At 37.4% G+C, this 19,259-nt stretch overlaps 6 protein-coding genes across 11 annotated transcripts; 2 read left to right on the plus strand and 4 right to left on the minus strand.

Annotated features, from left to right (window-relative positions):
• Window positions 1-32: 32 nt before the first annotated feature.
• On the minus strand, window positions 33-2,675 carry LOC143213438 (AH receptor-interacting protein-like). 3 transcript variants are annotated; one of them, XM_076433313.1, is made up of 7 exons: window positions 2,543-2,675; window positions 1,580-1,728; window positions 1,314-1,493; window positions 1,075-1,243; window positions 819-1,005; window positions 606-748; window positions 33-529 (listed from the first exon to the last, which is right to left on the minus strand). In XM_076433313.1, exons 2-7 carry the CDS (start codon window positions 1,655-1,657, stop codon window positions 327-329), a joined length of 960 nt encoding a protein of 319 aa, XP_076289428.1. In that variant the 5' UTR covers window positions 1,658-1,728; window positions 2,543-2,675; the 3' UTR covers window positions 33-326. The 3 variants fall into 3 exon arrangements, with proteins under 3 accessions (XP_076289428.1, XP_076289411.1, XP_076289421.1); XM_076433296.1 differs by lacking the exon at window positions 2,543-2,675 and adding an exon at window positions 2,327-2,467; XM_076433306.1 differs by lacking the exon at window positions 2,543-2,675 and adding an exon at window positions 1,805-1,944.
• On the plus strand, window positions 2,407-5,351 carry LOC143213459 (putative serine hydrolase). Its single transcript, XM_076433337.1, has 7 exons — window positions 2,407-2,550; window positions 2,616-2,667; window positions 2,757-2,821; window positions 2,892-2,936; window positions 3,017-3,252; window positions 3,425-3,772; window positions 4,280-5,351. Exons 3-7 carry the CDS (start codon window positions 2,761-2,763, stop codon window positions 4,532-4,534), a joined length of 945 nt encoding a protein of 314 aa, XP_076289452.1. The 5' UTR covers window positions 2,407-2,550; window positions 2,616-2,667; window positions 2,757-2,760; the 3' UTR covers window positions 4,535-5,351.
• LOC143213494 (uncharacterized) lies at window positions 3,550-7,301 on the minus strand. 3 transcript variants are annotated; one of them, XM_076433418.1, is made up of 3 exons: window positions 6,836-7,301; window positions 6,486-6,647; window positions 3,550-3,680 (listed from the first exon to the last, which is right to left on the minus strand). In XM_076433418.1, the coding sequence occupies exons 1-2, from the start codon at window positions 6,983-6,985 to the stop codon at window positions 6,516-6,518; spliced, it is 282 nt and encodes a 93-aa protein (XP_076289533.1). In that variant the 5' UTR covers window positions 6,986-7,301; the 3' UTR covers window positions 3,550-3,680; window positions 6,486-6,515. The 3 variants fall into 3 exon arrangements, with proteins under 3 accessions (XP_076289533.1, XP_076289524.1, XP_076289519.1); XM_076433409.1 differs by lacking the exon at window positions 3,550-3,680 and adding an exon at window positions 5,437-6,225; XM_076433404.1 differs by lacking the exon at window positions 3,550-3,680 and having other exon boundaries at window positions 5,437-6,647.
• Window positions 7,302-7,492: 191 nt separating this feature from the next.
• Window positions 7,493-12,717, minus strand: Gry (trafficking protein particle complex subunit 11 gry). Of its 2 annotated transcripts, none has more exons than XM_076433137.1 (21): window positions 12,521-12,717; window positions 12,182-12,383; window positions 11,944-12,113; window positions 11,684-11,872; window positions 11,442-11,615; window positions 11,213-11,380; window positions 10,935-11,139; window positions 10,692-10,862; window positions 10,535-10,613; window positions 10,403-10,457; window positions 10,013-10,220; window positions 9,731-9,936; window positions 9,348-9,653; window positions 9,071-9,276; window positions 8,860-8,996; window positions 8,579-8,791; window positions 8,342-8,502; window positions 8,052-8,274; window positions 7,879-7,987; window positions 7,722-7,798; window positions 7,493-7,650 (listed from the first exon to the last, which is right to left on the minus strand). In XM_076433137.1, the coding sequence occupies exons 2-21, from the start codon at window positions 12,368-12,370 to the stop codon at window positions 7,624-7,626; spliced, it is 3,273 nt and encodes a 1,090-aa protein (XP_076289252.1). In that variant the 5' UTR covers window positions 12,371-12,383; window positions 12,521-12,717; the 3' UTR covers window positions 7,493-7,623. The 2 variants fall into 2 exon arrangements, with proteins under 2 accessions (XP_076289252.1, XP_076289261.1); XM_076433146.1 differs by having other exon boundaries at window positions 9,071-9,273; window positions 12,521-12,716.
• A 708-nt stretch (window positions 12,718-13,425) lies between these two features.
• On the plus strand, window positions 13,426-18,914 carry LOC143213419 (uncharacterized). Its single transcript, XM_076433257.1, has 2 exons — window positions 13,426-17,365; window positions 17,442-18,914. Exons 1-2 carry the CDS (start codon window positions 17,334-17,336, stop codon window positions 18,871-18,873), a joined length of 1,464 nt encoding a protein of 487 aa, XP_076289372.1. The 5' UTR covers window positions 13,426-17,333; the 3' UTR covers window positions 18,874-18,914.
• Window positions 13,935-16,819, minus strand: LOC143213472 (putative G-protein coupled receptor B0563.6). Its single transcript, XM_076433371.1, has 6 exons — window positions 16,637-16,819; window positions 16,249-16,508; window positions 15,951-16,177; window positions 15,438-15,739; window positions 14,519-14,753; window positions 13,935-14,174 (listed from the first exon to the last, which is right to left on the minus strand). Exons 1-6 carry the CDS (start codon window positions 16,657-16,659, stop codon window positions 13,980-13,982), a joined length of 1,242 nt encoding a protein of 413 aa, XP_076289486.1. The 5' UTR covers window positions 16,660-16,819; the 3' UTR covers window positions 13,935-13,979.
• Window positions 18,915-19,259: the final 345 nt, after the last annotated feature.

The following is a 19,259-nucleotide window of genomic DNA, read 5'->3' on the forward strand; positions in this document are numbered from 1 at the left end:
TTATACATATGTACATATTTAGAAATTTTTAAAATTTCGAAATAAATGCACAGTAATATACGCGTTCCACTGTTATTTATTTTTAATATATAAATATATCACATATTACATTTACATTTGTATATCTACATATATGAAAAATCTGGATAATAATTTATAACAGTTAATAATAAATATTAAAATGCAAGAAATCTTTGTGCGTTAACATATTTAAATATTTTGATACTGGCAAACTGAAATATTTCGAAAATTTGATGACTCAATATTTGTTGCTCGTATTTGGACATGATCCGTTTCATTTATGTACACATACATACATATACCTTCTATTTAAATAGTTTTGATAACTTCTTCTTATCATTTAAATCTTTTTCCTTAAGAACTGCCGAAAATGCTTGCAGTTCTTTTTCAACTATATTTCCCAATATAGGATCTAACTCTGCGGCTCTTCGTAAGTCCTTGGTAGCCTCTGTTTTGTCCCAAGCTCCTATATATGCTTTCCCTCTCTTATACAAGGCTTTCACATTGTCTAATAATACAAAAACATATAAATATACATTTGTATAGTACCCTTTGGTAAACATAGAAAAAGAGACATAACAAACCTGGATCATGTTTAAGGACTGTAGTGCAATGTTCTATAACTGCATAATACTCTTTCAGCATCAATTTGCATTGTGCATAATTCAAAAGTAATGGAATCTTTAACTGGTTTAATGCCAACCATTCTTCTCCATTGGGTTTCTCACTATAAATTATGTATAATAATTAATAATATGTATGACTCTCAAGCATGCAAATACATATGAAATACTAACGCAAGCATGAGTTGTTCCAACATTCCAATTCCTTTCGCATACACGTTGCAAGCTTCCTCATAGTTTTTCTCTTTGAATAACGCGTTCCCCTTCTCTTTAATGTCTGGTATACTTTTCAATTTCTCATCCTCTGTCATTTGCCATGATTCCTTTTCATAATCTTCTGGTAGTATTACATCTGTAAGGTCTACAATAGAAAATAATTAATTTCTGATATTTTTCTTTTCTTTGTTTGTCCATATTTCAGACTATTTACCAATTGTAAATTCTAAATCCTGAGGATTTTTAATAAGTTCATCTAAATCGTTGTATCCTATTCCTTCATTCTGCAAAGTCATACCACAACAATGGTGCGGACGTTTTTCTGACGGCGCCTTTCCAACTTCCCTCAATGTCTTAGACACGAAAGGATAAGCTGTGACTAGCTAAATCAATAAATACCATTACAACACTTGTTTACAACTATGTAATATTCTTGTACAATTGCAGACATACGCTTTTATGTACTCTGAAGCATGCGACTTCTTTTAATGCCATCTTTTGTATAATCACTTCCCATACTTCCAGTTTGAAATTTTTCCCTAAAATAAGCTCCATCGGCCTCTGCATAACTTTACTGTCGTCAATCACTGTTTTCTCAGAGTTACATTTTGTCGTTTTGAAGTGGAAAACAACCTACAAAATATATTTAAACATTATTAATGTAACCAATATAATTAATATATAGAAAATCAGAATTATATAGTGTCTATAATATATACTTTAGTCCCAGGTACAAAATTAATTGCTTTTGTTCCCACATGAACAATTGTCTTTACTATATAATCATCGTTTTCCATTTTTACGATATGAAGAACAAATATTGTCGCAATGAGTCACAATGAGTTAAAATATTTTAAATAGTTCCAACCTAGAACAATCATAAATTCGAATTTTAACATCGTGATAGATTGCAATACCTTATCAATTACAAGTTGTAATCTTACGATTTTAGCTTTATGTAAATTACATATGGGAATTCAAACAACGATGTATAAATATAAGTTATATATATATATATATATATGTATTTATGTACAATTTATAACATTATTGTATGGACGTATAATTATTTTTTGATTGTTAATTTTATTTCTGCTAGCTATTGAGTTAACTTCATTTTTTCGGTTTATATTTCGCTGCCAATACTTTTATGTGATGTTATAATCTAACGGTAATACGCGATGTAAAATGTATTTAAATAAATTTTAGGTACTCGTGACGACGAGACTACATAGAGATAACCACAAATTGAAACATCAATTTTGTACGAAAAACTAAATAGTACTCTAACGGTTTCTACGTTTTGAAGTGTGTCATCAAGAAATTCAGTCGGATCTCTTTAAAGCTTTATCATCAGGGTTAAAGCTTTATCAACCAATATTATCTAATCATTTGACAATTTTAACATCTAAGAAACGCTTCCTTACGGAAATAGTGTTAACAGTACGCTGAGTAAAGTTCATTACCATAACTTTTAAAAATATAACTATCCGGAAAATCTTGCAGTATGACTTTATGTGAAATGTCGTGAACATCGCGTGTACATATTTAGTTGATTTACATTACGTATAATTTGCTGTTCAACAAACACACGCGAACGTCTTGCACGCGTCCTACAGTACTTAAATATCAAAAAAATCCGACAGTTTTCTAAATAAGTAGTGACGTAATAAAAGAAGTACTTTGCAAGGTAATGATGATTTGTACTTTTACATTGACCTTTGAACACCTCATCTCCACGCTATTCCATTTTAGCTGCCACTGTATATAGAAAGGATAATTACGTATAAGTATTTGCAAGAGAAAGGTAAAAAAATTTTATATGAGTATTATTATTACATATAAAGAGGACACTTCATACTCTCTTGATACTAAATTTGTTATGTTCTTTTCTAGCCAAATGAGTGCAGTTAAGAGAAACAGTGCTTCCACCGAGAGTATGAACGGACAAGAAGCACGTAGTAAGTTAACATTTTTATCTTTGCCTTTTTATACAATAAAGTTTTAACCAATTGTGACATCGATTCTCAGGTGTGGAAGAGATTACAATTCCCGTGCCATGGGGTCATGTAAGCGGTCAGTTGATTTTTAAGTTTAGTTGTTTTTTTTACAAATTAAATTATCAACATTATCAAAGTTTTCAATGATAAATTCAGGTCGATTATGGGGATCAATAGATCAACAACCAATAGTGGCACTGCACGGTTGGCAGGACAACTGTGGAACTTTTGATAATTTGATTCCTCTGTTACCCAACAATGTATCTGTACTTTGTCTGGATATGCCTGGGCATGGTTTGTCCTCTCACTATCCGAAAAGTCAGTACTATTATCTTTACTGGGATGGAATAATACTACTCCGTAGAATTGTAAAACACTTCAAATGGAACAAGGTTAGCGAGTGGCCTAATGTTACTGCTTCATAAATTGTTAGTATCCTTCGATTGATGCAATTGAGATTTTGTTTATCATCTCATTATGCAAAGCGAAAGAACTGGCTCTAAAATTTAGAAACATATTTTTTCATAGAGATACATGTATTTAATTATTTATTATTCATCCTAGATAAAATTACTTGGACATTCCTTGGGAGGTTCTATAGGATTCTTATATGCTGCATCCTTTCCTGAAGACGTGGACTTGCTCATTAGTATAGACATAGTAGGTCCTACTTTAAGAAATGCTCTAAAGCATCTGAGTCAGACTGGTCATATAGTTGATAAGTTTTTAACTTATGAAAGCCACGACAATGAGTCTGTTCCAACCTATTGTTATGATGATGTACTTGATATAGTAGAGAACGCCTATGGTGGTTCTGTAACTGAAGACAGTGCAAAAGTATTAATGAAACGTGGTGTACGTCCCTCCTGTGAACCCGGGCGGTTCTACTTTACACGGGACCCACGATTGAAGGTAACAAATGTGTAATTATTTCAAAGTTACTTCAGACAATTTGCAGAGCGTTATGGCGGTAGACTCGTTTTCAGGATTGCAAGGGTGCGGGATTCGCCTTCTCATTTCTCGATAATACAAACACGGGGTTTGTAATAGTCAAAAACGCTAGACGAAAAATCGACCTAGGGCGCTATCTCCCTTAAAAGTCCTATTTTTTCATTTTCGAGGCGTAATTTGTATTATTCGGCAGCATCTGGCTATTTTCATAGCTACATGCGCAGTTGTATGCTTCCAAATAATGCAAATTACGTTGCCGAATAATGCAAATTACGCCTCGTAAACGAAAAAATAGGATTTTTGAGGGAGATAGCACCCTAGATCAATCTTTTATCTAGCGTTTTTTACTATTTAAAAACCCCGTGTTTGTATTATCGAGAAATGAGAACGCGAATCCCGCACCCTTGCAATCCTAGAAAAAGGAGTCTACCCCCTTATGTACAATAATATTTGCATTGAATCTTTTAGATCGCTGCATTGGGCATACCAGGACAGTTGGATATAGTGCTTGAATACGCATCCCGAATAAAGTGTGCTTATCTCAACATTCGCGCTTTGAGCGGATTGAAATACGATGATCCAGACACTTACAAAATGACCTTAGATCGAATAAAACTGGGCTCCAAAAAATTCGAATATCACGAGGTCGAAGGGACTCATCACGTTCACTTAAACAATCCCGAAAATGTTGCACCAATCATCAGCAACTTTCTAAGTTCTTAATGATGAAATCGTTTAGAATTAAACGGTAACAACCGGATTATAGTTGTTTAGTTAAAAAATTAGTTATGTGAAAACTATACAATGCTAATTCATGTTGCGTTAGAGTACGAATTAGACGCCAATTCTTTGGTCTTTCTTGCGTTCTCTCCAAATTTTTTATGGTTTACATCAGGTGGATTAAATTTAGAAAAATTGTTGCTCTTTTTATGAATGTATTATTTGATACAGGAATGTACACGCACAAACATTATTTATTGAAAGTATGATACTTTAGAAGTAGCAACGGGACAATAGATAATATTTTTTAAGAACGAACGAAAAATATTCACTTTTTCGTTACCGCAAATACTAGGTCTTCCGTTGAAGAAGCAAAATAGCATTACTGGTTCTAGATAAAATTTAGTTTGCGCTGCTTCCATACATTTGACTGTGCGTCACGAGTTAAAAATAAACTCCAAAGTAAAAAATGTTGTTCCATACGATGACATTAACTTTTCCGTCTTCATCAAATTGAAATGATGCACTACGTTTATTTTTTTGTTTAATGGACATTGCACTCATCCGTCTAGAGCGATAACGTATTAATATACGAATAATGTGCTGCAGGAAACTTTACCGGTTTATGTCTCCACAGTCAACAGGACGATAAAAAAAACTTTGAAGCGATATTCGCTATCATTACGTTCTTTTTGTATGTTACAATTTTCTTCAGCTATGCTTAAAGAAGAAAAATATTCCATGGCGGGTTCCACGCGTATTTATAGATAAACCTATCGTTTGTAATTTATTGAAATAAATAAAAGAATTATGAGAATTATAGTTGGTGGCTTAATTTTACCCGCAGAAAATTCTGTTGCCGATTCTAATGTGTTCAGACGTTATGAAACACTGCGCTGCCGTCGAGACCGAGTTACAAAAGAAACGATGTATGGCAGAGATAAAGAAGCTGTTGATACAGATGTTTTTAAGCGACGTACAATGCTCGAATTGGAAAAAGTTCTAATGTCCCGTTTACTCAGTTGTCAGTAATGATGCCACGTCGAAATAAAATAAAACTATGTACCAAGACCTTATTCGTACCAGCTATTATGTGTCAGTTCTTACTAAATTTCTGATCGGCGTAGAGCAATTAAGGTGAAACACATTTAGAACGTGTGTTTTTGCCTTATCGAAGAGCCAGTAAACGAAGATCGAGTAGCAACCAGCCGGCTAAAATATTTCGTAGATAATCAGAATTCAAGGCGACTCGGCAAAGTAAATATCGGTAACCGTTTTGTGCGATAGTACATATCTTTGAACGTTTCAATGTAATATTATCGCAATAATATATGCGAATAATAATGGTAACACGTACCAACGATCTGGTAAAGAACAACATTCGAATTTTTTCGTTTGTACTCGTGGGTGGAATTTAACGCGGTGATATTGCACGGGGCTTTTTGTCGAATTATTGGTTTAGGTTGTTATCAGGCAACTCCTGAAACGAACTTATCCTATCGTACATACACGTTCTGCGTGTCAGTAATTACGAGCGACGATAATGCTGTCGCACGTAGAAAACGAACTTGAATATTCCATTCCGCCAGGTGAATAACGTTTGCAGTTGTCAACGTGTTCTCCTTTCGCATTCCTGGTGGAACGATTCGGCCTCTTGTGTAGTAAAAAGTTTCCTCTGCCGCCGCATCGTTTCGCTGTATCGTAAGTATGCAATTTTCTTTGTAATACAAAATTACGTAAGAATCAAGATAGAGTGCTTTCGGGATTACAGAATCGTCTGTTTCGTAATTGCCTTTGTGTAATGTTTAATTTACAGATTTTTCTCTTCGTTCACCGGCACGCTAATCTCGTCGTTTCAGTTATCGGTCTGATCCATCGATCCCAACGATCAATAAACTTTTCACTTGAAAGTTTGTTCGTTCGGCTCGAGTTATCAGATCGTGGAAGAACATACTTCACTCGGTGAGATGCAATTGGCACGCTGTTATGAAAAATCCGACCTCCGAGTTTGCTTTTGGAGGTGTCTTCTATATTCTGCCGCGCGTTGCTCCAATTCCCGATCAGTTGGAGTATAAGCTGCGTAAGTCCTCAATCGTGCTTTTGCGAGTTCCAGATCCTGTTCACAAAATATTGATTTTTTAAAATATCGTATTTCTCCTTTACCGATACCCTTATCACGATCTCATTTTTTGTAATACAAATAAAAAATGCTCTTGCCGTCCACGTCATCCATAATTAGTCCAGCGGAAAACATTACAACGTTTAGAAATTACGTTCAAAGGACTTTGCTTAGCGATATTGTACCTTCAAGAATTTTCGATTACGTGCCAAGGATTCTTCCGAGTTTATACGAAAAATAGGCGTCAGAATCTTTTCCGTGTGTTTCTCGTGTTGCAGTTTCTCCGAAGAAACCTTGCGTGCGTGACCATCATCAGCATGCATCGTCATTATCATTATTTATGACTTCTCATAATCGCATATTGTTGTCCTATTTTACTTAGGTATAATTTTCAGTTTTAAGTTGGCGTGAATGATGTGGATAACGCACTTTAAAACGGATTATACTGCGCTGTTGCTTATTGTTTCGCGTTTTTCATGTTTCTCAGGCGACGGATTAATCGATACTGTGAAATCGGTGTTGAGTAGTGTTGACCAGAGTGGACGAATTAATTCGTCGGCTGCGTTCGACTGTCCTTCCATTAATTTTGTTACCTTAATTATTTGCCAGGCGATAAACAATCAAGAAAATTACAGCGAAAAAAAAGGTCTTTTATGTGCGAGTCTCGATACACGTGGTACCTGGTTTCTATAGTAATACGTATTGTACGCGTGGCAACAGTCAATATTGACGCCCGCATCGAATGTCTAAGCATTCGCATATGGAACGCATACGAGTATGGATGAAGGAATTTTTATTAGACTCTCATGTAACTTAAATAAATTATATTCAGCAGACTGATATTCATAATCCTAAATATGAAATGTCCTTATATTTCCGAGTATGTGCAAAATGTATCTCTATGTATCAATAATACATTTTACTGGATGATCGTAAAATTTCTTTATCTTGCAATCCCTCCTTATCGGTTCATTCATTCTTCTGTGGTTTGGATTGTTGGCTATAATAGAATATATTAAATCAAAGTTACATTTTAATTTATAAGAAATAGAAGAAAATTATGACACTTACCAAAATGTATATGTGACTCGGTATCGATCGTTCGATCACTTCCGAAATGCGCGCTTTACTTACTTTATACTCTTCGTCTACAGATCACAAGAGAAGAAACATAAAATTTGAAATTCGAGGAATAAACATATAATATGTAATTTTGCAAAAGTATTACCTGACGGAACGACTAAAGACAATGTTGGAAGTTGCACAAAACCAGCCACAAGAGGACGAAGAATCCACTCAACTTTTCTTTCATTTTTGGGAAGTATATAAATGTCCACCTAACGCCGATCGTATAATTAATTACTGTGATATACATTTTTCTATCGTTATAGAATTACGTACTTGTTTTTGTCCAGCAAACATAAACGCATCACTAGCTTCCATGATTAACCGTAATTTGATCATGTAATCCGAATGATTTTTTATAAAGTACGATATAAGCAGCGGAGTTCGAACCCATCCATGAGCTGGCAGTTTAGCTTCCAAACCGATCACTGCATCTTCGACCCACAACGGTGCTAAAGTTACACTGCTACTAGTTTCTAATGCATTCTCGTCGTTACCGCTAAAAACATAATGTAATATTACTAAAGAGTTCTACAATAATACAGTTTCGCGTAATGATTGTTTACCGTTTCCACTTAATTGTATATACTCCGGTACTGGTAGGTTGTTCACTACCAGCTTTTGGTATCAAACAGTACGAATCCGTTCCCGTTTCACCCTCAGTCAGTGTAATACCGGCTAGAACGGATACCGATTGATCTGCATTCTCGTTCGCTATGGAATCACCCTGCATAATAATGTAATATTATAATAACGTAAAGTTAAGGTTTCAAACAAGAGTATAATATACAAATACTATTTACTAGCTCTATAGAAGTACTGATAATGTTTATAGGCCACGGAGAGACGCAGGAGATGTGCGGCATTATTATAAAAGGTTCATTAATGAAACCTTTTGTCATTGGTTCAAACAATGTTGTATAAAAAAGTGTCGATACTTCAAACGGTTTCGAGACAGACAATGAATGCGTCAATTCTTTAGTTCCCTTTATTTCCTCAGACTTCGAATATTCGAGCTATAATAATAAAACTATGTATACATTATATACATTTACCTTAAAAATCATTAAATTAATATATCTACCTTTATGTGGATATTTCTATCGCCAACTTTATGCGCTCTTAAGTATACCGTATGATTAGAACTGCAATTCTTTTCTAGATCTTCGATTGGTATTGATATTACCGATTGTTTGTTGAGCATTGTCAAGCTTAATTCCGCTGCGAACCAATTAAAATTAATTAGGTCAGTTCAGAACTACACAATAATCTATAACGTATTACTATGAACATACTCGATTGTTCAATTGCTCCATCCGACACCAGCGACACATGTAACAATGTGGATGATAAATTTTCATTGGCGATAACAGATAATTGAATAGGAAACCATTCTCCTAAGAGTGCTGGACTGCTGGATTCTGCGCTTATATTCAGACTAGATTCTTCTTGTTTGATTTCTGCAGTGACTAGTGGTTGTATCAGCTCAAATTCTCCTCTGCTATTTTAAATACGAAATGTATCAGCCTTTTAAAAAGATGTGCTTGTAGAAATGTTTTATTTCAAACGTACCGTAACTGCTGTATCTCGGGATATAATCGATTCAACAAATTCGTTTCCCTTCCAGCAGCAGAGAATCTCAAAACGATACAACAAACGTTATGGTTGCCCATGTATAATGAAATAGTGGTGATGCGTATTTTGCTTCCGTCGGTAGTTTGCGGTGCTTCAAATTGATACAGAAGTTTCTTCATTTCTTTCGCGTTAAAAGTAAGATTACAGTTTTCAGCATTGGAAATTGTAAGTTCCGACGAGTATCCTGGGCTAGCAATTGTTATTAATACTTTAGAAAATTCTACGATACCACTGTACAAATTCCTGGAAGAGTGACATTTTATTAAACTAAAAGCTTCGATTTTGTATGTTCATGTAAACGTGATTTGAGGAAAGATTACCTGACAATAACTTCTACGTTAACTAAAGAATTAACAGCATATTTTGGTTGCAAAAAACGCGCCTTAACTTCTACAAACGAACTCATGTTATTGTCATCTATTGTGAAAACAATTGGTTCTACTTTGTTAAGCTCCGTTTCCCACTTTTCCAGTGCTGGAAGTTTCACATCGTCAGGTAAGTTCGGCTCCGGATTCGGAGGTTTCTTCTGTGGTTTCCGAAAAATATTTGAATTAATTGCAAATTATTGCGCGCGATAATTTAAATTTCTAGACTGGTCTTACATTAAGTATATTTATGATGTTGTTATACACTGCAGCTTTGTAATCTTCCGAGAACGTGGTGGAGGGCCCCAATACTTCAAATGCTAATGTGATGTAGTCTTGAATACTCGTGGATAGATACGCCGCTCTCAACGCATTTTTTAAGATATTTGTAATTATGACGGGCCACCGTTCCCCGTGATATTCCCACAACATGTGCATCAACAATCTGGCCAATCAAATTTTATGATTTTGATGTTAAGTTATGAAAATAGTCTAGAGGGAATAATGTTAGGATCAATCAATTTTGACTTATGAGTGATATAAAGTCTTGTAGGTGGTTCCCAAATGATTTTGTGCTTATCGTTTTTTTTTTCATTTCGTTATAGTAATAGGCCAATTCCAACTTACGTGAGTACTTTTCCGTAATCCTTCGAATTATAATACTCTTCAGCCATTTGTACCACTGAAACAGGATCGTACTGTTGTATTACAAAAGTAACATGGTTGCAATAGTAAAATTTTTAAATAAACACACTGTACCTAGTACCCTTCTCATTCTTGGGCATCTGTACACTTTGAATTGGGCAATTGCATTTCCTAACAAGGCAATAATTATTTTCTGAAAATGAAATACCGATTACGTGTACGTCTAATCGCATTTGAAACAATATATGTATACGAAGTAAGAATGTCTTACCGAATGATCTACTAATTTTTCTTTGTACTGTAAAGCCTGTATGGCAATTGTTTCTTTCGCGGAGTCTGTAGGTTCTGCACTCAATTTTTCCGGACGCCATGGCCGTTGTCCATAAAATTCCAGTTTATCTTCTCCAACCAGCGGATCTGGATCTGGATAACTATGAATATTCTAAAACAACACATACATGTATGCCAGCGCGTTTAAAACTTTTCTATAAACTCGTGGGAGTTATTCACATACTTGACATAGTTCTTTACAAGCAGTTTGTCTCAAGCTTGCATGCTGAGCTGCTAATTGGAAATAATACCCAGGGTGTTGAATTTGAAGAGCCGGAAGTCCCTGTCGAATAGCTTCATCAAATAACTCGGCAAATGTAGAGAACTGACTGCACATCCATGCATGATGTTCAAAGATGAGTTCCTTCGGACCAGTCATCAGCTTGAATCTGTGTTACAACATTTATCTTCGTTACAATGCTTATTACTTATTGTATTCTTATTATAACTTTGATCGCTGACCTGTCTGTATGGTGCCTAAACTGTGCTATGGCTTCTTTAGCAATATTTAAATTAAATAATATTTTACATAACTTGTAGTTGACAAACCAAGCAACAGTTTTAACTTCCATCGCGTTCATGTCTTTCATTTTTATTTCAGACAAATTATTATACGCTTGCTCGTAGTGCCTGTACAGAAATTTTAATCTTTTATTACAAGGGATCTGTACACTGATATTTCTTAACTTACTTCTTCGCTAAATTTTGATCTTGCTTGAGTTCATTCAGGAATGCCATCTTGAAGTGGTGACGTACAAATAGGTGTTGGTGCACAGTTTTATCAAGTTGATCTCTGTGTCCTTTGACTGTTTTATATTCGAGATGATAAAAATTTTGGGCCAGATCAAACAATGCGTTCTCCAATCTGTAAGCAGACACATTTCAATAAAGAGTATTAGTGAAATTTTCGAGAAGAGTTAATTTTCTAGTTACCTAGATGTGTAGCCTAATAAATGATTTCCATGTGGTAGAATGTACAATAATTTTGGTGGTAGCTCGCATGCTCCACAAACAGCTGTAGCTCTCTCGGTAGCCAAAGCATCTTCAGAACCTGGTGGAGGCTGGGTACAGTGCTGTATAAGTACTACAGCTATTTTTGTGTTTCTACCTTCCAAAGCATTCCTGATAATCACAGATAATTGCATATCGATACTGCACAAAAAGTACATAATTACATTTAATCTAATTGTTACCTAAGTGTTTGTACTTTGGAAGCACATTCCATTTTCTTATCGTTCCATTGTGGATCGTTCCAATCTAGATCATAGAATACAACTACTACTGCTGGAATTTCATTGAGGTACTTATTCATCCAATTACGCTTCAATATTCCTTTCGGTTTGTACCATTCGTATAAATTACGCTGGAATACACGATTAATTAATATGCCTGTATTTGCAATTTATATTAATTATGTTTGATAATATTTACCTTGGGTTTGACTCTGGGGAACTGATGCGTGGGACTTAACAGTTTAAATTGAATCACAGAATTTTCTAATCTTCTGTTATTACTAAATGCATCCCAGATAGACCGATGCACTGGATTTGCGATATCCAAACCAGTTAAACCAATAAGGGCCAGTGGCTTAGTCGTTAATTCTGTTGGTAACTCAAACATAATTCAGTATTGCCTGCAAAGACAATAATGTTTTATCTGTAAAAACGCTGGTAATCTTTAAGATGAACTGATAAATTTTTATTTTGCCTAGTTCTAACATTAATCGCAATTTTCTACTTTCGATATTTAATTATATTCCCGCAAACATACCTATTCTTTCCGTCAATGCACTACATCGAGGAAATTACAGTTAAATTAAGTTTAGTGTACAATAGAATGACACTGTTCGATGTACGTGCGTGCAATTTGACAGTTTAGGTTATGTACTACTATTTGATGATGTTGTGTACAGTGTACAGTGCTTCGATCAGCTTCGATTGAGCCTGATTGAGCCCAACCTTTTTGATACGATGGATGGCCGCTAGAGGCGCTGCGCGGAAAAACAGTAACGTATCTACTATTGAGTAGCAGAGCGGCCAGAGCCCTGAGGCAGTTATATTGGCGGGAATGTATCGAAATAATCTTACCGGACAAAAAGACTCCAGGACGTGTCCTACGAGTTACAAAATATACACAAATACACTTGTTATACATTCATTTTTCAGAATCAAATCATATAAATTTTTTAAAATTCTGCGGGGTGCTCAAGGAACCCCATTACATCTACCCAATAGTAGATACGTTACTGTTTTTCCGCGCAGCGCCTCTAGCGGCCATCCATCGTATCAAAAAAGTTGGGCTCAAGGCCTGTGTTGCTAGATGGTACGGGAACACTCGCACATGCGCGACGATTCCAGCGTCACTGAAGTACGAAATCGGGCACCTTGGTTGCCCCGCATAGCTTCGCACAATCTTTTCTTCTTGATTTTCAAACATAACGTTTAACATGCGTATGTTATATTAAAATTTGATGTGTATGTACATGTAATATATAAATATATTCTAATTGTATATATACAGTAACGGACAAAAGTTTAAGACCGCTCTAAAGAAAACTTGCCCCACAAGCTACGGACTGTAGAACGCAGATACGTTCCTGGATTCGCCGCGCATGCGCGAGTTTTCCCGTACCATAGTACCATCTAGCAACACTGCTCAAGGCTCAATCGAAGCACTGGTTGTGTATGTAGTATGTAGACTGATGTAGACGTTTAGTGGTGTCATCTACAATCATTACCGCTGTAATTAGATTTGTAAATTCGATACGAGACTTGCTGATTGTATCTCAATTACTAGAATCTAATCAATTTTATAAAAATATAGAACTTAAAAAGGATGGGCAATCAAAGTTAAGTACCTTGTGTTGCGAGTAAGTTATATAGTTGTTTAAATTTTTTATGTGACTCACACTCACTCTTTCTATTGAATGCAGTGGCGCACCCAGGGGGGAGGGGGGGAGCCAGGGGGCCAAGTCCCCCACCAAGAAAAAAATGTTCAGCTTCCAAAATTAAAATCGCGGAATAGCCCTGGGTACGTTGATAGATATTTTGGCTTAAAAAAAGGTCATCACGCAAAACCTAGGGCTGGGTTCAACTCGGCCCCCCCCCCCAAGATTACATCCTGGGTGCGCCACTGATTGAATGCAGTTCGACTTTGCATTGTAAACATTGAAGAAACAGTAGCGTTACAATTATTAGACAGCTTTATTCGCAGTTTAATAGTACAATTCTTATACAATGTCAGAAGCATTCAATAATTCCGATTCCCCATCTTCTTCCACAGGATTTTGTTTGCTCGTGGAGCCGGGAGAATTTAATTTCGTCGGTTCAGGAGTCAATCGAACCGTAGTACCGTGTCTGCTATAATCTTCAATTTCCCCAATTGGTCGTTCGATGTCTTCCTCTATGTTCGTCCTGCACTTATTCTGCAATTTCAAAGAAGGTTCGATTCGAACTTGTTGCTTTCTATTATTTTAAATCTATTCACTAACACCTTATATACTTTGATGATACACAATCAAACCTCTACTCTACTGGGTGTTCAGCAAAATCTTCAACAGCATTATGGATGAGCTAGTTCAAATTTTTTAAGTTTAAATAAAAACACTCTGTACAACTCAAATGATCTTTACTTCTAATTTCTTCTTTGAAATTCGAGTTGCCGAGGTTCTGTATTTTCATTTTTAGTTTTTCGTGGCAATTGCAAACAATGCAATGTAGAAGATAATCGAAACGTCGACGAGTGAAACATTGAAATCTGAGTTTTTACCTGAAGAATTTTCAGCAATTCTTCGCGAAATTCTTTGCTGCAGGACAAGTATATGAGAATGTGAGCAGCGTAATTGCAAAGCTCGGCAACCGCGGCGAACGCGCGGAATAGATGGTAGCCTACATCCAGGGTCTCGTAATTATTATACAAAAACGGGAGTACGATCGACGGAATCATAGTCACTACAAAACACACCGCCATGACCGACATCAGTGCAGCAAGGTGCTGTTCTTCTCTGAAACATGATTTAACGTGGATAAGAAAATTGATTACCCAAGTACATGCAACGGCTATTAACTTTCGAAAGGGTGGCCTATTATTCCGATAATGTTTTACTGGGTTTTAACGTTGCTTACATTGTACAGGGTGAGACACGGAGGAACGGAGCACACCTATAAGCGTTTTTATTACGCCGGAAGATAAAAAAAGATGTCGGACAAAAAAGCAATTGCCGCGATGGTACAAACAGGTTTTCCACTTAAACGAAAAGTTTGAAGGTCGCTTGTATCTTTTTAATACGATTGCATGCATATATTTTTTACCATGGTTTCGTGATGTAAGCAGTATTTAAAGCAGAGAATAACTTCATATTAATTTCCTTCGTATAGTTAAATTAGCTTTCGTTCATGCCTTCGCGTTATTTTTGTTCAGTTCGTATCAGATGAGTTTGGAGATGTCTTTAGCGTCTCTATAAGGTCGGCCCAAGGTCACACGAAACACGCGTCACGATTTTTTTAGTACCGGAATGACCCTGGTTCTTAGCGTCGTTATTGGAAGGGATTAAGGTGGCCGCGTATTAAGCGAAATATAATGGAGGGTGCACTCAACTAGTGCAAACAGGAGTTTCGAATTTCACACCACTCGTGAGTGCGTCACTTTGCTCACTATACCCGGACTCATAGCCGACTATATACGGTACCTGTATCCGCGATTACGGGTCAACAGAGACGTTTCGGGTAGATTCGCAGTGCGATACTTGTCAGAGACCGATTGAAACTCCCTTTTCTTTGCATTCAGGTGCAGAAATCTCTTAACGACCACGCTGTTCAATAGAAGAAGAATCAATGTCGGACAAAGGCGCACCGCGATCTCCATGATCCATATGTACGCCTGCCACACGGGATGCTGGGTAACGGAAGTGTTCTCCTGCAAGGTGAACTGAATACCTGCACCCGCCGACTGTTCGTGCAACGTTCTCATTTTTGTTAGCGGAGCACTGATCTACAGAATGGTTTTGGTCAATATTAGAATGACTGTTTCACACTGAATTGATCAATAAGTTCTGCAGAAAGCTACCAATTGAGTCAATTTAGAAGATCACAAAATCTTGGGATCCGTAATGTATTTAACTAATATCTTGTGATTTTTAAGTAGCATCTGCACAACTTAGTTCAATTATCGTTCATTCCCCCGTGCAAGAGAATTGTATTACCGCGAATCCGACGATGAACGAGCACAGGATGATGGAGCGGACATTCTTCCGCGCGTTTCTGCTCCGAATACGAGCCGGGAAGAAGATGAAAATGTATCGATCGAGGATCAAGCAAGTCATTATCAAGATACTCGCCACGGCGAAAATGTTCATTGCGACCAACTCCATATGAGCGTGGTAGAACCCGGACGGATAATTGTTCTGCATGCCATAACCCAGTCTAACAACTGAAACCGAACACGTTTGCGATTGCAGTACGAATTCCCCTTTTACAAGACTGCATATCGTAGTTACGTACATATTGGTATCCAAGATACTAGAACGCCAACGTGCGCAAGAGCTATTCCCTTGAGATACATATAAGCGATTCCACGGAACAGCGGTGTGGACAACACTACCAATATTAAAACATTTCCAAAAAGACCGCTGGCTACGATCGTTGGTATTGCTATCCTGTAAATAATTCTTAACAAAGGTGCGGCTTCGTGAAGGATACTTCTGTTTGCATTGGCGGCGTCGGTCCACGTAAGATTCTCATTTTCGCAGCACAGGAGAGTTCTAAAACATTCAACTGTCGTTGAAGACCATTGCGAAAAGAAATTGCAATGCTGCGGCACACTGTTACTAAATATTCAAGAGGTACTTCGTTCGACGAGGTACGAAATCCAGTCGTTTCAAAAACGTACCCTTTCAGAACTCCCGTTAGCATAATGAGCGTATCAAACGGAACTGTTTGTTTAGTCAGAGATTGAGAAATTGCAACTTTAGGATGTATGTTTATCTCGCGTGTTTTGCCGCTCTCATCGATGATCACTCGAGCCGTAAGCGCGTGGCGGGTGCACAACAAGTTCTGCGAGATCCATCTCCGATGAACACACCACCGGGTTTTCCTATGAGAAATCCGATATCGCGCATGCTCCCGCCTCGGTCGACTTATTGTTGTAGCCGAAGTATATTTACTTGTACATTATAATTATATTCCGGCGCCCTTCGCCCGGCTAACTCGGTTAAAGATGCAATAAAAGCGCGGCCCTCGATAAACTAATAAATTCACCGCGACCGCGACGCTGCGGATGAGACACTATGCGCTCCAACATGACTGATAATTGAAACGGACGATACGGAATATTTGAAAAGAACGTCCCATCGAGATAAGAATGTCCCGCAGAAGGAAACTGTAAATTGGTTGTATACCTTCACTTTCTCCGCGCTATTTTCTGAAGAGGATACCTCCTTAATGTGTGACCTACAGATTGCTAAATATTAAGCGTTAAGTGGGGTCGGATGGTATAAATTCAAAGTGAGACTCTGTTCCTCCTCTGCTTGCCTCTCTTAATTTGTAAGCAATTCACGCCGGCTGGTTCTAATGAGAATCCAGTCACCATGAGGCCGAACGTGATGGGATCTATCTTTTGGTAATGGGAAAGCTTCGATCCGCTCTCTGGAGAGACGCGTCATTCTTCGGTTAATTTGTTTGTTCTTTCTGTTTAGGACGGTGCAATTTGTCAACTTCTGCATCGTTGCATCGAGGACCCTAGGATCGTACGATTCTTGCCCTTGTGTCCCTTCCACCGGATGCCCGGATGATTTTCAGCTTTCGATCGATAACCAAGTGTTAATACTGCCTTGTGAAAGCAGGAATTTAGTGAGATGTTGCTCAACAAAACCGAGATCGATAGAATCGGCGCGTGCGAGTGAACTTCCACGGAATTCAGAGAGCACGCTATTGAAAATAAATGAAGCAGAAGCAGGTACAACTGAATTAAACATTTCGATGCATATTAAAGAAAATATTGAAGGGGATGTAACGACCGAGTCGCATGGGACGGAAGATCTTGATAATAATGTAGCTGCGGAAACATCTGAAAGTAAAAGTATGGACTCTACAGATGTAAATCGGGTACCATTGCAACATCCGAGAACGGAATTGCCTCCAAAACCAAGGCTGGCGATTGCTAAAGCACAGAATGAGGAAATCCCAAATTCCCCGAGAACTGTTAGTTTTACAGCCTCGAAAGATCGTCAAGTGAAGAACGGCCGATTAGCAACGCCGATCCAACCTTTCCAGCCGGACGAGGATGAATCGGATATACTAGACTTCATTCGTGAAGTAAAATTCTTCGAGAGTCGCAGAACAGTTCCAAAGCAACCGGATCTGCTCCAGAATATCCCAAGAAGGATCAACTCCGCTCCTTCCAAAGCGGTAATTTTGAACAAGGGCTATTTTAATATGAACGTTCGAGTCCTATCGACAGCGAAGAGGTTGTCTGAAAAAATGAGCGATCTCGCGAAGCAGAAAACGTTATTAGAAGCGGCTCTCACGCCCGATAGAGTATCCGCTCAAGCGACCAACGAAAATGCAAGCTCAGTGAGCGAACTTGATGTGGCACAGCGTGACGATACGTCGATTAGAAATTTACCGCACCCGGAAGACACCGATGATGTGAAACGAGTCGCTCGTAGTCATGCCTCGGAACCCAATGAAGAGCCCGAGGAAGATAGAAGATCGAAATCTTTATCACCGAGAGCGAAAACAGGGAATCAAGTAGAAGCCGAGACTGTTCCTGTGAAGCCCTTCAAGAGGCCACCGAGGATTTTGCCTGTAAGACATCTTTCGAAAGAAGAAACCGATTCAACTAAATTTACAAGCTCGAGAGAGCGGGCTATAAGTTTATTCAACAAGTCGAACGAGTCGAGGAGGAAACAGGTATCTCTTCTTGCCAACAGAAACGATTCGAATTTCTCGAAAATTAATTCGTCGAAATCCAGTTCCTCAACCACGGAACAAACCGAAACTGAAACTTTAATCGAAACTGAAAGCAGCACGGACGGGAGTGTGAATTTATTGATCGAGGAGAATGTTCATAGATCATCTGACGCGGTTCGGGAGGATGTAGAAAAGAAAGTAAATAAAGATGTATGATCAAGTAATAAAAATTACTGGAGTCGTTTTTCATTATAAAACCAACTCATTCATGGCTGATGTACTAAAACGGAAGTACCGTGTTCTTTTTATAATATATCGAATTAATATTAAAAATGGACTAGCTCTTATATATCCTCTTAGTATACGATGTGTACGACGCAGAAATTTATTCCCTCTTTAACCTTCACCTTTAGATGCTATATAACGTTAACTTTCACAGTCTAGACAAGAAAAAACGCGTAAACAACACGACAAAAAAAGCGATTATGTTCTATTAATAATCCGAAACAATCTTCGATAAAGTATTCTATTTTTTCACCGACAATATGAGCTGCGTTCAATAGCGTTTTTAGAATTAAAAATTGACAATCTGTTCAATTCCA

This window comes from Lasioglossum baleicum, chromosome 1, assembly GCF_051020765.1.
Source record: "Lasioglossum baleicum chromosome 1, iyLasBale1, whole genome shotgun sequence".
Taxonomy (NCBI): domain Eukaryota; kingdom Metazoa; phylum Arthropoda; class Insecta; order Hymenoptera; family Halictidae; genus Lasioglossum; species Lasioglossum baleicum.

What these genes read in the sequence shown, in the direction of transcription:
- LOC143213472 (XM_076433371.1), bottom strand. Translation starts at nt 16,659, where the DNA reads ATGCTAACGGGAGTTCTGAAAGG. An exon ending in CTAACGGGAGTTCTGAAAGG is followed by an intron (nt 16,509 to 16,636) that starts GTACGTTTTTGA and finishes TGAATGTTTTAG; the next exon opens with AACTCTCCTGTGCTGCGAAA. An exon ending in ACCCGTAATCGCGGATACAG is followed by an intron (nt 14,754 to 15,437) that starts GTACCGTATATA and finishes ATCATGTTTCAG; the next exon opens with AGAAGAACAGCACCTTGCTG.
- LOC143213494 (XM_076433418.1), bottom strand. Translation starts at nt 6,985, where the DNA reads ATGATAATGACGATGCATGCTGATGATGGTCACGCACGCAAGGTTTCT. An exon ending in GTAATCGAAAATTCTTGAAG is followed by an intron (nt 6,648 to 6,835) that starts GTACAATATCGC and finishes TTTTGTGAACAG; the next exon opens with GATCTGGAACTCGCAAAAGC.
- LOC143213419 (XM_076433257.1), top strand. Translation starts at nt 17,334, where the DNA reads ATGAGGCCGAACGTGATGGGATCTATCTTTTG. An exon ending in GTGATGGGATCTATCTTTTG is followed by an intron (nt 17,366 to 17,441) that starts GTAATGGGAAAG and finishes CTTTCTGTTTAG; the next exon opens with GACGGTGCAATTTGTCAACT.
- Gry (XM_076433137.1), bottom strand. Translation starts at nt 12,370, where the DNA reads ATGTTTGAGTTACCAACAGAATTAACGACTAAGCCACTGGCCCTTATT. An exon ending in AAGAATGAGAAGGGTACTAG is followed by an intron (nt 10,458 to 10,534) that starts GTACAGTGTGTT and finishes ATCCTGTTTCAG; the next exon opens with TGGTACAAATGGCTGAAGAG. An exon ending in GTCTTTAGTCGTTCCGTCAG is followed by an intron (nt 7,799 to 7,878) that starts GTAATACTTTTG and finishes TGTGATCTGTAG; the next exon opens with ACGAAGAGTATAAAGTAAGT.
- LOC143213459 (XM_076433337.1), top strand. Translation starts at nt 2,761, where the DNA reads ATGAGTGCAGTTAAGAGAAACAGTGCTTCCACCGAGAGTATGAACGGA. An exon ending in GCCATGGGGTCATGTAAGCG is followed by an intron (nt 2,937 to 3,016) that starts GTCAGTTGATTT and finishes TGATAAATTCAG; the next exon opens with GTCGATTATGGGGATCAATA. An exon ending in AACACTTCAAATGGAACAAG is followed by an intron (nt 3,253 to 3,424) that starts GTTAGCGAGTGG and finishes TATTCATCCTAG; the next exon opens with ATAAAATTACTTGGACATTC.
- LOC143213438 (XM_076433313.1), bottom strand. Translation starts at nt 1,657, where the DNA reads ATGGAAAACGATGATTATATAGTAAAGACAATTGTTCATGTGGGAACA. An exon ending in TTGGAACAACTCATGCTTGC is followed by an intron (nt 749 to 818) that starts GTTAGTATTTCA and finishes CATAATTTATAG; the next exon opens with TGAGAAACCCAATGGAGAAG. An exon ending in AGTCCTTAAACATGATCCAG is followed by an intron (nt 530 to 605) that starts GTTTGTTATGTC and finishes TTGTATTATTAG; the next exon opens with ACAATGTGAAAGCCTTGTAT.